Genomic DNA, 15,297 nt, shown 5'->3' on the forward strand with positions numbered 1-15,297 from the left:
GAAGTCAAGGGTTATGGGGAGCGGGCACGAAAGTGGAGTTGAGGCCAAGATCCGATCAGCCCTGATCTTATTGAATGGCGGAGCAGGCTCGAGGGGCCAAATGGCCTACTCTTGCTCCTATTTCTTATGTTCTTGTGACTGCCTGCAGTTTGCCGTTTTCAATATTATTCATTGATTTATTAATCTTATTCCTCATATTTCCCTGTGGATATTGCCCGTTACTGCATGGGTAGCAAAGGGACCATCACCACGAGTATATAAACAAAGTTACAGTTGCATCAACGTGCATTTATGTAGTGCCTTTAATGTAGTAAGACGTCAGGCGCTTCACGGGAGCGTCAATAGACAAAGATTGACACCAACCGAACATGACAAGACTCGCACTCAAATCCGACTCTTTTATTTGCTCAACTGCAGTGAAGGAGTCCTCATTATAAAGCCAATCAATGTGGTCGCACCAGCAAGCATGCTCCTTATCTAAAATAAACCTTCGCACAAGGAATAGTCAAACATGCCCCTGAGTGTTCCCTTTGAGGAAAATTAAAAGCTGTGGCAACCTTAAATACTAAATAAAAGTATAAGAAAGAATTTCCGTGCCCATCTATTTGTTATTTTACAACAGGTCAAAATCTACTGCACCTCCAGCTATAATTGTGATAAAGTAACACGATTGCCCCATTAAGTACTGATTGAAAGAAGGACTTGTATTTATATAGCGCTTTTCATGACCACAGAACGTCCCAAAGTCCTTTACAGCCAATGAAGTACTTTTTTTCCAAGTATAGTCATTGTTGTAATGTGGGAAACGCGGCAGCCAATTTGCCCACAAGTGCCCACAACAAGTTCCCACAAACAGCAATGTTATAATGACCAGATAATTTGGTTTTGTTATGTTGATTGGGGGATAAATGTTGACTTGGACACCAGGAATAGCTCCCCTGTTCCTCTTCAAAAAAAGTGCCATGGGATCGTTCTCTTCCACCAGAGAGAACAGGCAGGACCTCAGTTTAATGTCTCATCTGAAAGACGGCTCCCTCAGTGCTGCACTGGGCGTGTCAGTCTAGTACTGATTAAAGGGCAGTGCGATGACTGCAATACTGCCTTATGTTGAACTTTCACTTTGCTTTCTGTTTCTTTCTCTCTTCAGCCCTGACGGTTGAGAATGCCGCAGCCTAGAGTGAGGTTAATTGTGACTGGCGATGACTTTGGATACTGTCCAAGGAGGAATCGAGGCATTATGGAGTGCTTCAACGCGAGAGCAATTTCCAATGTTTCCTTGCTGGTAAATGGCACTGCAGCGAAAGAAGCCGCCACGTTGGCTACAAGGTGGGTTCACGCTTTCAACAGTGCAGGAATATATTTTTCTAACCTTTATTTTTTTTTAATTAAAATCACTTTTTGTGTATAACTTATGTAAATAAGCCTCGCAAATCAGTCAAGCAGAAGCAAATAACTCTTGCTTCAAAAAAAACTGGTAGGATGAAAGCTGGTGAAAGCCACAATAAAAGAAGAATTTTATTGTCCATGGCCGCCACTCCTTTTATGGCCTCGACCTGCCGCTGAGTCGGTCCAGGAGAGCGATGGCTGTGAAGAGGGTAACTGGATTGGATGTCACCAAATTCCAGGTCACTGATTGGGGCATGGGCAGATACAGCAGGAGCGGCGAGGTAAGGGTGAAGGAGCGGCGAGAGATTGCAGAACGACATGGTCAGGGCCCAGGAGAGTCGCGAGTTCAGGGCCTAGAAGAGGCGCGGGCCCAGGGGCAGCACGGGCCAGCCCACACTGCTATACGTGTGCGCGCACTAGGTCCGTGCAGCAGGGCTGGTCTCCAGTCATCTTGGCTAACCCTTGCCACTGGACCAAGACCTAGCTCTGTCAAGCCCGTGTGGTGGCTGGTGTGCAACAGTCACCCCACGTTAAAAAAATCCACACACAGGCATCATCCACCCTTCAATATGTAGTTCAGGACCTGGAATATTAGGTCCTTCATTGAAACACCTGTGAATTCATCCCTTTTTTGCGTGGAAGCAAGTAATCCTCGATACGATGGACCGCCTGAGAGAGAAAAGAAGAATGGAAAAAACTTGCATTTCTATAGCGCCTTTCACATCCTCAAGATATCCCAAAGTGTTTTGCAGCCAATGAAATATTTTTGAAGTGTAGTTACTGTTTTATAGGTAAACGCAGCAGCGAATTCGCGCACAGCAAGATCCCACAATCTGCAATGAGAAAAGCTAGGCTACAAGCTCAAATCTCTGGAGTGGGACTTGAACCCACAACCTCTTGACTCAACAGCAAGCGTAGCCTTGCCTCATACTTCAGTGCAGTACTGAGGGAGCCTCCGCTGCGCTGTTGGAGGTGCCGTTTTTCAGATGAGGCGTCAAACCAAGGCCCACTGAGCTAAGGCTGAGGCTTAAAGCACAGTGGATCCAGTCTTAAAGCTAAATACTCCACGCTTTCTGCAGATACAAGGCAATTCTGGTTGTGCACTGATATAATCTGTGCTGTAACCTGGATGCAAAAATCAACCAAAGTGAATTTTGCCAAGTTGGATGAGACCGTCTGGAGGTGGGAGTCTTGCATTCACACTAGTTTTGGAGTGACGTTCGAAATGTTCTGGGATGATCCCATTGGAAGCTGCTTTGGGTCGCCCAGGAACTTTTAAAATGTAACTTTTTAAAATTTCCTGTTGGAATCTTTGAAATATTAGCAAATATCTATATTCCATTGCCTCTTTAACGCGAACCAGCATTCAAATGTTGGTAGCTGTGCCGTGTGTATGTGCAGGCCTGCACATGGCTCTGGTTAGAGGGAAATGTGAAACAATTTGAGACCACCGGCTCCCAGTCTCAAGCCTGGGCTCAAAGTTCCTGTAGAATGACCATACTTAAACAGCTACTTGATCTCAGTCCAAACAATGAAAGGTTGAATTAAACTTCTTGCGCCAGCTGTGGCTCAGTGGGCAGCACTCTCGCCTCCGAGTCAGACGGTTGTGGGTTCAAGTCCCGCTCCAGAGACTTGAGCACAAGTAAATCTAGGCTGACACTCCCAGTGCAGTGCTGAGGGAGTGCTGCACTGTCGGAGGTGCCGTCTTTCGGATGAGGCTTTAAACCGAGGCCCTGTCTGCACACTCAAGTGGATGTAAAAGATCCCGTGGCACTATTTCAAAGAAGAGCAGGGGAGTTATCGCCGGTGTCCTGGCCCAATATTTATCCCTCAATCAACATAACAAAAACAGAATGGGGCTGAAATTGCGGTCGGAGGCTTCCTGCGGGGCAATTGCCTCCGACCTGAAACATTTCTACCAAAGTACCTGGTGGTCCGGGAGAAGCGTAGGATTCCGGTGGGGAGGCCTTCTCTTCCCGCGTTGCGGAGCATGCTCCTGTCCTCCAGGTTCCCACGGAGACGGTACAGTCACGTGTGACTGCTCAGCCAATCAGGTACAGTATTCCACAGCTTTCTCATTAATAGCAACGGGAACTCCGTATCTACCAGTTCTCATTGGGTTTTTTTCCTCATTAATAGCAAACACACTAAACACCATAATAAAAAAATAAAAAACACACCTCACATAATTAAAATTAAAGTTAATAAATATCTTTGAGTTTTTTAAAAAGTTTTTTTAATTATGGTTAAAAATAAATGTAACGTGGTGGACAGGGTTTTTAAAATTTAATTTTAATTATATTTTTGTATGTTTTTAAACTCTTACGCCTGTAAAAGTAGGCTATGCACCTGTTTTTTTTAATCAGGCGCAAGAATTTTGAGGACATTTGCTGGGCAAGATATGGGTAAATCCCGCAATCTTGCCTTGCAAAAATGTCCTCGCTCCAGAGAAGCATTGGATCTGTGAAGCTCCCGCTTGACAGATCGGAAAAGCCGGTTTTCAGCGCATTCCTGGGTCCGTAGAAACTTCGTACGAACCCGGGGAGGCTGGGATTTCCAGGCCATTATCTGGTCATTGAGGAAGAGGAATTTCTTCTCTGAGAGTGTTGTAAATCTGTGAAATTCTCTGCCCTAGAGAGCTGTGGAGGCTGGGTCATTGAATATATTTAAGGTGGAGATAGACAGATTTTTGAGCGATTATGGGAATAAAGGATTATGGGGAGCGGACAGGGAAGTGGAACTGAGTCCATGATCAGATCAGCCATGATCTTATTGAATGGCGGAGCAGGCTCGGGGGGCCACATGGCAGACTCCTGCTCCTATTTCGTATGTTCTTATGTTCATTATTACATTGCTGTTTGTGGGAGCTTGCTGTGCGCAAATTGGTTGCCACGTTTCCTACATTACGACAGTGACTACACTCCAAAAATACTTCATTGGCTGTAAAGCGCTTTGAGACATCCGGTGGCCGTGAAAGGCGCTATAGAAATCCAAGCCTTTTCCTGAATCTGTGATCTCCAACTCGGCCAGCCAGTCCTAAAGACTGGTTTTGCCGAACAGATAAATTAAATTCCTTAAACCTTAAACCTTGCCATTTGGTTTTTTTTGTTCAGGGTTCCAAAATAAACAGGTAGCATTTCCCGCACCACCCTGCCCCCCAGCAATACAAATCTCTATTTAAAATCTGGTTGGGAAGAGATGCACAATTTTAAGCGTCCCATATTAGAAAGAGTCTAACTCAGGCTGTGGCTACACCTCATCTGTATTGCTGTGTAAATATATATTCACTGTTCAATGTGCACACTATAAATCACAGTTTTATTTTTTCAATAAGTGATTTACACCCAAACTGTGTACTCGTCTGTCACAGCCTTAAGCCTGTAATTATAGAACATATGCTCTCTGGATCAACATTAGCCTGCACTTCTTGCCTTGTAGATTTTATACATTGCTTTGATTTTAAAGGTTATAATTCGTAGTATAAATAGAACACTCGTTGAGAATTGGAAAGATATCATGGCACTACTCGAAGCCAGTAAAAACATTAACTGATCATCCATCTCATTGCTGTCTGTGTTTCGAAGTAATTCGTTGTATGTGAAGTGCTTTAAGCCATGTCTGAAAGGTGTGATTAAATGTAAGTCTTTATTTTAACGTTTTGTAGCATTTGGGATTCGGAAGGTGATGATTTTTTTAATTTGTTCCGGGAAGTGGGCGTCGCTGGCAAGGCCGGCATTTATTGCCCATCCCTAATTACACTTGAGAAGGTGGTGGTGAGCCGCCGCCTTGAACCGCTGCAGTCCGTGTGGACCAATCTTGAGGAAGTGATACCCAAAGTAGACTGTAGCCTTGTGACGTGGTTTACTTAAGAGGCTGCTGACGAGGGCTCTACACGAGGCTACTAGTTAAACCTAAAGTTGTGGAGATTTAGGCTAAACCTTGGGTGTGGCTAAGAAGTTGACGGGCAGGAAGCAGTGAGTACTGACGAGAATAGTTATGTCCGAGTGAGGGGACGGTGAGCGGAGTGCCCCAGGTCTCGATGTCCGGACCACTCTTTGATTCAGAAACTCAATGCAAAGTGATCAGATTTGCAGACGATACCAAACTATGACGGGCAAGGGTTCGGGGCCCAGGAGAGGCGAGGGCCCAGGAGAGGCGAGGGCCAGCCCACACTGCGATCTATGGCTAGTAGGAGCATGCGTGCGCACTAGGTCTGTGCAGCAAAGCTTGGTCTCCAGTCGTCTTGGTTAACCCTTGCCACTGGATCAAGACCTAGCTCTGTCAAGTCGGTGTGGTGGCTGATGTGCACCGGCCACCCCACATTAAAAAAATCCACGCACAGGCATCTTCCACCCTTCAGGGTGTAGTTCAGGACCTAGGATGTCAGGTCCCTCATTGAAACACCCGTGAATTCATCCCTTTTTGGTGTGGAAGCAAGTCATCCTCGATACGAGGGACTGCCTAATACTATGACGGGCAGTGAAATCCGAAGTAGCTCAGAAATGACAAAATACGCAAGAACGCCGAACAACAGCAAATGAAATTCAATACAAACAAGTATAAAGTGCTGCACGAAGGAAGTAAAATAGATGACCCATCATACATGAACGGTGTAGCTACACGAAACTCGATAGTTTTCAGACTTAATGCTCAGCAAGTCCAACTAATGCAGAGAAGCATCCACAAAGCCAACACCATTTTGGGCTGTTTTTCTGCTCTTATTTCTGTGCCTCACACTCTGCACCTTCAGTTATTAGGGCTTCAAATTAACATTCGTCATCAGCAAAGTAAACATTGGTAATCAAATAGTGCTCTCGCTCCCTGCCCTGCCCCTATCACGACCTCTTTCAGGGTTTGCACTTGACTAAAGGCGGTAACCCTCACATTGCAATGTCATTTAGTCACAGACGTGTACATGGGACCGATTATATACTTTGGGTTGCACACTCACTGTTTTAATCTGATCATCTTTGCAGTTAAAAAAGGACATCTAAATATAATCCCAGGATAATTACAGCGGAGGAAGGCTAGTCTGCTCATCTCAATTCATCCATCCACAAAGATCCTAAAGCCAATACAATGTTGAACTATATAATCGAAACTGCAGAATACAAGTGAGTGGAGCGGGTGATCAAACTTCGCCCCTGCCTCAGCTCAGCTGCTGCTGAAACCCTCATCCGTGCCTTTGACACCTGGCTGGCCTCCCATATTCTACCCTCCGTAAACCTGAGGTCATCCAAAACTCTGCTGCTCGTGTCCCAACTCGCACCAAGTCCCGCTCATCCCTCACCGTTGTGTTTGCTGACATACATTGGCTCGCGGTTAAGGGACTCCTTGATTTTGAAATTCTCATCCTTGTTTTCAAATTGCTCTGTGCCCTTGCCCCTCCTTATCTGTCTCATCTCCTCCAGCCCCACAGCCTTCCAAGATATTTGCTCTCCTCTAATTCTGCTCACTTGAGCATCCCCGATTTTAATCTCTCCACCATTGGTGGCTGTGCCTTCAGCTGCCAGGGCCCTAAGCTCTGGAATTCCCTGTCTAAACACTTTCGCCTCTCTTTCCTCCTTTTTAAGGCTCTCCTTAAAACCTACCTATTCTGCCCTAATTTCTCCTCATGTAGCTCGATGCCAAATTTTGTTTTATAACACTCCTGTGAAGCGCCGTGGAGGTTTTGCTACGTTAAAGGCGCTATATAAATACACGTTGTTTTTTGTCTGGTCAGACGACACCCAGTTGGGTTGCCAAGGAATGAAGGAGGCGTTCTAGCGCTGGAGACAGTGCAGAAAAGAGCCACAAGGCGGATCCATAGTCTTGAAGAGCCTGAGTTGTGAGGAAAATCTGGAGAAAGTTGGGCTTTTTAGACAGGAAGGCGACTGAGAGGCGATCCTACAGATTGTTAAGGGAATGGAAAAAGTAAACTCAGAATATGAATTTAAATTGTGGAGCAGAACAAGGGCATACATGTTCACCCTAGTAAAAGATAAGTTTAGGACTGATGCCGGGGACAGCTTCAACTTCAACAGCAACTTGTATTTATATAGCGCCTTTAACGTAGTGAAATATCCCAAGGCGCTTCACAGGAGTATTGTGAGACAATAAATTTAATGCCGAGCCACATAACTGAGATCGCTAGATTTTTGGACTGCAGGGGAATCAAGAGATATGATCGGGTGGGAAAGTGGCGTTCAGGTTGAAGATCAGCCATGATCTTATTAAATGGCGGAGCAGGTTCGAGGGACCATATGGCCTACTCCTGCACCTAATTCTTATGTTCTTAGAAGGAGAAAGTAGGGCAGCTGACTAAAAGCTTTGTCAAAGAGGTAGGTTTTAAGGAGCATCTTGAAGGAGGAAAGAGAGGTGGAGAGGTTTAGGGAGGGAGTTCCAGAGCTTGGAGCCCAGGTAACAGAAGGCACGGCCACCAATGGTTGAGTGATTACAATCAGGGATGCTCAAGAGGGCAGAATTAGAGGAGCGTAGACATCTCGGGGGGCGGGGGTTGTGGGGCTGGAGGAGATTACAGAGATAGGGAGGGGCGAGGCCATGGAGCGATTTGAAAACAAGGATGAGAATTTTGAAATCGAGGCGTTGCTTAGCCGGGAGCCAATGTTGGTCAGCGAGCACAGAGGGTGATGGGTGTGCTGCACTTGGTGCGAGGTGGGACACAGGGCAGCCGAGTTTTGGATCACTTCTAGTTTATGTAGGGTAGAATGTGGGAGGCCAGCCAGGAGTGCATTGGAATAGTCAAGTCTAGAGGTAACAAAGGCAGTGATGAGGGCTTCAGCAACGGATGAGCTGAGGCAAGAGCGGAGACGGGAGATGCTACTGAGGTGGAAATAGGCGGTCTTAGTTATGCTGCAGATGTGGTCGAAAGCTCATTTCATGGTCAAATATGACGCCAAGGTTGCGAACAGTCTGGTTCAGCCTCAGACAGAAGTTGGGGAGAGGGATGGAGTCAGTGGCTAGGGAACAGAGTTTGTGGCGAGGAGCGAAAACAATGGAGTGAGCAGCATGTGGAATAGACTATTGAATGAGAATGAAAACCCTGGAATTATTTAATAAACAACTGGGAAGGGACATTCGGACCTTTCTGTGTGGATGAATTGAGATGAACAAATTAGCCGCCTTCCTCAACCATCATAATCCTGCGATTATATTTAGATGTCCATTTTTAACTGCAAAAATGATCAGATTAGAAACAGTTTGTACCCAACCCTAAATTGTATGTAATCAGTCCCATGTACATGCCTGTGACTAAATGTCAAGTCAAGTGCAAATCCCGATAGAGGTCAAGATAGGGGCAGAACAGGGAGCGAGATCACCATTCGAGTTTGTGTTTTCTTTGTGCACCGTTTAACATTCATCAATGTGAGCACAGAAATAAAAGCAGAAAATCAGCCTTGCTGACCAAAATGGTATTAAATGAAACTAGACTCCTAGTTCTGTCATTGACTACTGCTAAAGTGCTAACAAGTCTATCTAGGTAAGTGCAGAGTTTGTTCATTTACTTAGCAGAATAACATTTGATCTCAAAAAGCAATCACGTTTTTAAAAGTAAAATCAAAATATCACCTACTGATCAATGAAAATAATGCACAGTGTAGAGATGGATCCTTTTTTTTAAAGAATGGAAATGATGAAACAAAATACACTGTCAGTTGTGGCTCAGTGGGCAGCACTCTCGCCTCTGAGTCAGAAGGTTGTGGGTTCAAGTCCCACTCTGGGAATTTGAGCACATAAATCTAGGCTGACACTCCAGTGAGGGAGTGCTGCACTGTCAGAGGTGCAGTCTTTCAGATGAGACATTAAACCAAGACCCTGTCTGCCCCCTCAGTTGGATGTAAAAGATCCCATGGCACTATTTTGAAGAAGAACAGGGGAGTTATCCCCGGTGTCCTGGCCAATATTTATCCCTCAATCAACATAACAGAAACAGATTATCTGGTCATTATCACATTGCAAGACCATCAGCAGGCCGGGGCCATCAGAGGGAGCAACTTGCGGCGGCATGTCACTGCAGGGAGCAGCGTGTGCTGCTGCAGGAGGGCGACGGCTGACTGCAGTGCGGGCAGGTACAGCAGGAGCGGCGAGGTCGGGGTGAAGGAGCGGCAAGAGCTCGTAGAGCGATGTGATCGGGGCCCAAGAGAGTCGAGGGCCCAGGGGCAGCACGGGCCAGCCCACACTGCGATATGTGTGCGCACTAGGTCCGTGCAACAGAGCTGGTCTCCAGTTGTCCTGGTTAATCCTTGCCACTAGATAAAGGCCTAGCTCTGTCAAGCCCGTGTGGTGGCTGGTGTGCAACGGCCACCCCACGTTAAAAAAATCCACGGACCGGCATCTTCCACCCTTCAGGATGCAGTTTGGGATCTGGACTACAATTGAAATACCTGTGAACTCATCCGTTTTCGGTGTGGAAGCAAGTCATCCTCGTTTCGAGGGACTGCCTATGATGATGATGATGATGATGGGAACTTGCTGTGCGCAAATTGGCTGCCGCGTTTCCCACAGTACAACAGTGACTACACTTCAAAAGTACTTTCATTGGCTGTAAAGCGCTTTGAGACGTCCGGTGTTCATGAAAGACGCTATAGAAATCCAAGTCTGTCTTTCTGTCTGCCTATAAAGTATAACCAGATTATTCTGATGGTGGGAATTACAGGACTGATTTCTAAAGTTTTTAATTTTCTTAAAACAATTGTGTAGATTGCAGATTGTGTACCAATATAATGGGAAGATACAAAAACAAATATCTAATAAGAACATCCTCCACTGAATATTAGAAATCAGAATAAAGTGCCTCAAATTGATTAGTACAATCAACTTGCATGAACTTCAGCATGGGAGGCACTTTGATTACTTGGAGTGGTGGATATAATGAGGTTAGATAAATACCTTGTGGGTTCTTTAAACCTTGGAAATCAAAATTTAACTTTGAAGTGTACAATATCAGTAATTTATTAATGTGTTTATATGAAATTCCCATTGTTAATTTAACAAATAACACCAACTAACCATCTTGCCGCACCATTTTAATCCTCTGAAAATGTACTATTTATTGTTCAGTTCTGAAAACGTAGAGTTGGGTTCATTTTGGTAAAAGTGTTCACCATCAACAGAGTAAAATGCCATCAATAGATAACTTCGGAACAGGTAGATCTAGAACCCGTTGTGCAGGACCCCACTACAGTTTACAGGTAGAAGAGAAGAATGAGTAAATCTAGGAGAAGTGATACCAAATGTGGGTTTTGGAGTGACTGTAGGATGGCACGAGGTTTATAAAGCAGTGAGAGAGCAAATAAAAAGCTCTGGCCCTCATCCTGACAACATTGAAGCAGATCAGAGTCTAAGGTGCATCTTCTGCAGAAAGGACAGGAAGTGTCCCTCCCTCTGTGGTTTTCCCCTCTCTGACTGCAGTTAATCCAGTTATGCTCCTTTTATCTCAGGCTGTATACTAACTCTGTAAAGTCCTTACTTTACAATATGAAACCACACGAGGCACATTCTAGGGACAAGGTCTCTGTGACCTTCTCTTTATTCACAGGACTCCAAAGACGATGACCCTGCGTGGGACCTCCCTCTTTATACCTGTGTGATCAGGTAAGGAGTTTCTCCCACAAGTTCACCACTTGTGGTCAAGGTGTGCATCTAGGTTGAGTGTATACAGTAATGCAGTGGTGTTACATTGTGGTTACATACATGACATCACCTCCCTCCCCCCCCCCCCCCCCCCCGCAAAGTCTTATTGGGATCATAGCTTTAGTCTTTCAGGTGGACTACGCTCCCTCGTGGAGCGTCGCAGTTGGGGCTCTGGTTGTTGGACACTGACGTGAGTGTCTGTCACCTGTGGTGATTCCGGCCTGTCCGGTCTGACCACAGGTACTGTGCATTCTACTGATTGCTCTTGTTGCTCGTTCACTGGCGGTGTTGTGAGCTCCATCTCATGGACTTCTTCAGGTTCCTCCGTGTCGATGCTGAACCTTTTTTTTACTTGGTCAGATGCTAACGGCATATCTGACCATTGTTGAGTTTTACCACGATGACCATATTCCCCTCTGTCAATTACACTGCCCTCAAGCCATTTGGGCCCCAAGGCGTGATTGAGGACGAATACAAGATCATTTATTTCTATACATTTCCCCCTCGAATTATGGTCATGGTACTCGTTTTGTGACTTGCGCTTGCCCTCAACTATGTCGGTCAGGACTGGGTGAATGAGGGACAACCGAGTTTTGAGTGTCCGTTTCATTAGTAGCTCTGCGGGCGGGACCCCCGTGAGCGAATGCGGTTGGGATCTATAGGCCAGCAAGAGACGAGATAGGCGGCATTGTAGAGGGTCCTTGAATCCTGAGCATATCTTTCTTAATGATTTGGACCACACGTTCCGCCTGGCCATTGGAGGCCGGCTTGAACGGCGTAGTCCCGACGTGGTTGATGCCATTGCCCGACATAAACCCTCGGAATTCGTAGCTTGTGAAACATGGGCCATTATCACTAACCAGGATGTCCGGCAAGCCATGTGTTGCAAAGATCACATGTAGGCTTTCCACGGTGGTGGATGACGTGCATGAATTCAGAATGATGCACTCGATCCATTTCGAGTATGCATCTACCACAATAAGGAACATCTTACCCATGAACGGGCCCACGTAGTCAACATGAATGCGTGACCATGGCCTGGTGGGCCAGGGCCACGGGCTGAGCGGGGCCACCCTGTGGGCATTACCCAGCTGGGCACACGTCGTGCACCTGCGAAGTGTTCCAGGTCTGAATCAATTCCAGGCCACCAAACGTGTGACCGGGCAATGGCCTTCATCAGCACAATGCCTGGGTGCTCGCTGTGGAGTTCCCTGATGAATGCCTCCCTGCCCTTCTGGGGCATAACTACCCGACTGCCCATAGTAGGCAGTCAGCTTGTATGGAGAGCTCATCCATCCGTCTGTGGAAAGGTCTGACCTCCTCAGGGCATGCTCCGTGTGCGGGCGCCCAAAATCTCCAGTCAGGACACATTTCTTAATCAGGGATAGGAGGGGATCTCTGTCCAGTTTTTGATCTGGCGGGCTGAGATAGGTGAGCTTGTGCTGTCAAAGGCATCGACAGACATGACCATCTTGGTGCTTTGCTCCACTGCCCCCTCAGTGGTGGCCAGTGGAAGCCTGCTGAGCGCGTCAGTGCAATTTTCAGTGCCGGACCGGTGCCGATGGAGTCGTCATAAGCAGCCAGTGTGAGAGCCCATCGCTGTATGCGAGCTGATGCATTGGCATTGATAACCTTACTGTCTGACAACAGGGATGTTAATGGCTTGTGGTCGTCTCTAATTCAAACTTCCTACCAAAGAGGTACTGATGCATTTTTTTTTTACACCATAGACACATGCAAGCGCTTCCTTCTCGACCATCCCATATCCCCGTTCTGCTTGAGAGCGCGACCTGGAGACATAAGCCACAGGTTGTAGTTGACCCTCAGCATTGCCCTGCTGCAACAAGCACCCAACCCCTTGGGACGATGCATCACATGTCAGAACCAATTTTTTACAGGGGTCGTACAGGGCCAACAATTTGTTTGAACACAGTAGGTTTTGCGCCCGATCAAAAGCCCGTTCCTGACAGTCCCCCCAAAACCAATCGCAACCCTTATGCAGGAGCGCGTGTAGCGGCTCAAGTTCGGCAGAAAGTTCCCGAAATAGTTCAACAGTCCCAGGAATGAACGCAACTCCGATGTGTTGCAGGGCTTGGGTGCTCATCGAATCGCCTCTGATTTGGGCCGAATCCCATCTGCAGCAACCCTCCTGCCCAGAAACTCAACATCAGGAGCTAAGAACACACATTTAGACTTCTTGAGTCGCAGACCTACCGGGTCCAGTCGGCTTGGCACCTCCTCCAGGTTGTGGAGGTGTTCCTCGGTGTCTCGACTCGTAATGAGGATGTCGTCCTGGAATACGATCATTCCAGGAATGGATTTAAGCTGGCTTTCCATGTTTTGTTGAAAAATCGCGGCCGCTGATCGAATGCCAAATGGGCACCTGTTCTAAATGAACAATCCCTTGTGCGTGGTGATGGTGGTCAGTAGTTTGGATTCGTCGGCCAGTTCCTGGATCATATAGGCTGAAGTGAGGTCCAACTTGGTGAAGAGCTTGCCGCCTGCCAGCGTGGTGAAGAGGTCCTCTGCTCTCAGGAGTGGGTATTGATCTTGTAGGGACACCCGATTGATGGTGGCCTTGTAGTTGCCACAGATCCTGACAGAGCCATCCACTTTTAGGACGGGAATGATGGGGCTCGCCCAGTCGCTGAATTCAACAGGCGAGATGATGCCCTCTCTCAACAGCTGGTCTAATTCGCTCTCTATCTTTTCCCGCATCACATAAGGCACCGCTCTGGCTTTGTGGTGCACATGCCTGGCGTCCGGGGTGATGTGTATCACTACTTTAGTGCCTTTGGAAGTCCTGACATCAGGTTGGAATAGTGAATCAAATTGTTGTAGGACTTGTGAGCACGAACTTCACTCCACAGATGACATTGCGTGAACATCCCCCCCCCCCATTTCCAGTTCATCTCGGCTAACCAGCTCCTCCCCAACAGTGCGGGACCATTGCCCGGGACAATCCAGAGTGGCAGCTGATTCACTAACCCATTGTGTGTGACAGCCAACATTGCACTGCCTAGCACCGGAATGATTTCTTTAGTGTAAGTCCATAATTGTGTCTCAATATGTGCTAATTTGGGTCTATTATTAAATGGCCATAGCTTCTCAAATTGCTGAACGCCCATGAGTGACTGGCTGGCCCCAGTGTCCAGCTCCATGCATACTGGAATACCGTTTAATAAAACCCTCATCATCATTGGTGGCGTTTTGGTGTATGAACTGTGAATATTCGCCACATGGACCCGCTGAACCTCGGCATCCATCGACTTGCCCCAAAAGTCATCCTGCCTCAAAGAACCCTCTTCTGGTTCATCCGCCTCATATATTAGTCTGGTTGCAGACTTCATGCACATTCGAGCTAAGTGGCCACTGAGATTGCAATTCCTGCAGACAAACTGTTGAAATCTGCAAGATCTAGCTGAGTGTTTTCCCCCACACCTCCAGCATGAGTTAAAGTTTCCATTGTTGGGAACAAAGGGACTATAGCCAGGCATTCCGCGCTGACTGTCCCTTTGACTGCTCTTAAGTCGTGAAGGACAGAGCATACCGGACTTCGTAGCAGACCTCCGGCATTTGGCCAGCCTCTAAGTTCAGAGACGCCTGCGGGGGGGAGATGCTAAGGGACTTCTTTATCGAGGGCATCGGTCATGCGGGAATTTTCCGCAAATTAATTGAGACCAAGGATTTGACCTTGGAAGCGGCGGCGTTGATGGCTCAAACTTTCATGGCAGGGGAGGAAGAGACGAAAATAATATACGCGCGCAATTCTGCCTCTAACGCGGCGATGGATCAGGGAGTCAACATCATCAATGCGACTCAGAGCCCCGCAGACAGGCAGGGGCAGTCCGACACTCCCCAGGCAGCGATAGACCCCAGAGTAGGACTTCAACAGAGACAATGGCAGGCTGAACGGACCCTATTGGTGGGTGTCAATGGCCCCATCCCGGGCCGCATTGTCCACTGTGATGGCGTGAATGTCCGTTCAGCCTGCCATTGTCTCTGTTGAAGTCCTACTCTGGGGTCTATCGCTGCCTGGGGAGTGTCGGACTGCCCCTGCCTGTCTGCGGGGCTCTGAGTCGCATTGATGATGTTGACTCCCTGATCCATCGCCGCGTTAGAGGCAGAATTGCGTGCGTATATTATTTTCGTCTCTTCCTCCCCTGCCATGAAAGTTTGAGCCATCAACGCCGCCGCTTCCAAGGTCAAATCCTTGGTCTCAATTAATTTGCGGAAAATTCCCGCATGACCGATGCCCTCGATAAAGAAGTCCCTTAG

General features: G+C 47.2%; 1 protein-coding gene across 2 annotated transcripts in view; it reads left to right on the forward strand.

Moving 5' to 3' along the window:
* ydjc (YdjC chitooligosaccharide deacetylase homolog) overlaps positions 1 to 15,297 on the forward strand; it is a 71,023-nt gene that overhangs the window by 18,143 nt on the left and 37,583 nt on the right. For both annotated transcript variants that reach the window (XM_070888045.1, XM_070888044.1), the window contains exon 2: positions 1,148 to 1,326. In XM_070888045.1, coding sequence (XP_070744146.1) covers positions 1,163 to 1,326 — 164 coding nt within the window. In that variant the 5' untranslated portion in view covers positions 1,148 to 1,162. The remainder of the gene's footprint in view (positions 1 to 1,147; positions 1,327 to 15,297) is intronic.

Source organism: Pristiophorus japonicus, chromosome 8 (assembly GCF_044704955.1).
Source record: "Pristiophorus japonicus isolate sPriJap1 chromosome 8, sPriJap1.hap1, whole genome shotgun sequence".
NCBI classification, from domain to species: domain Eukaryota; kingdom Metazoa; phylum Chordata; class Chondrichthyes; family Pristiophoridae; genus Pristiophorus; species Pristiophorus japonicus.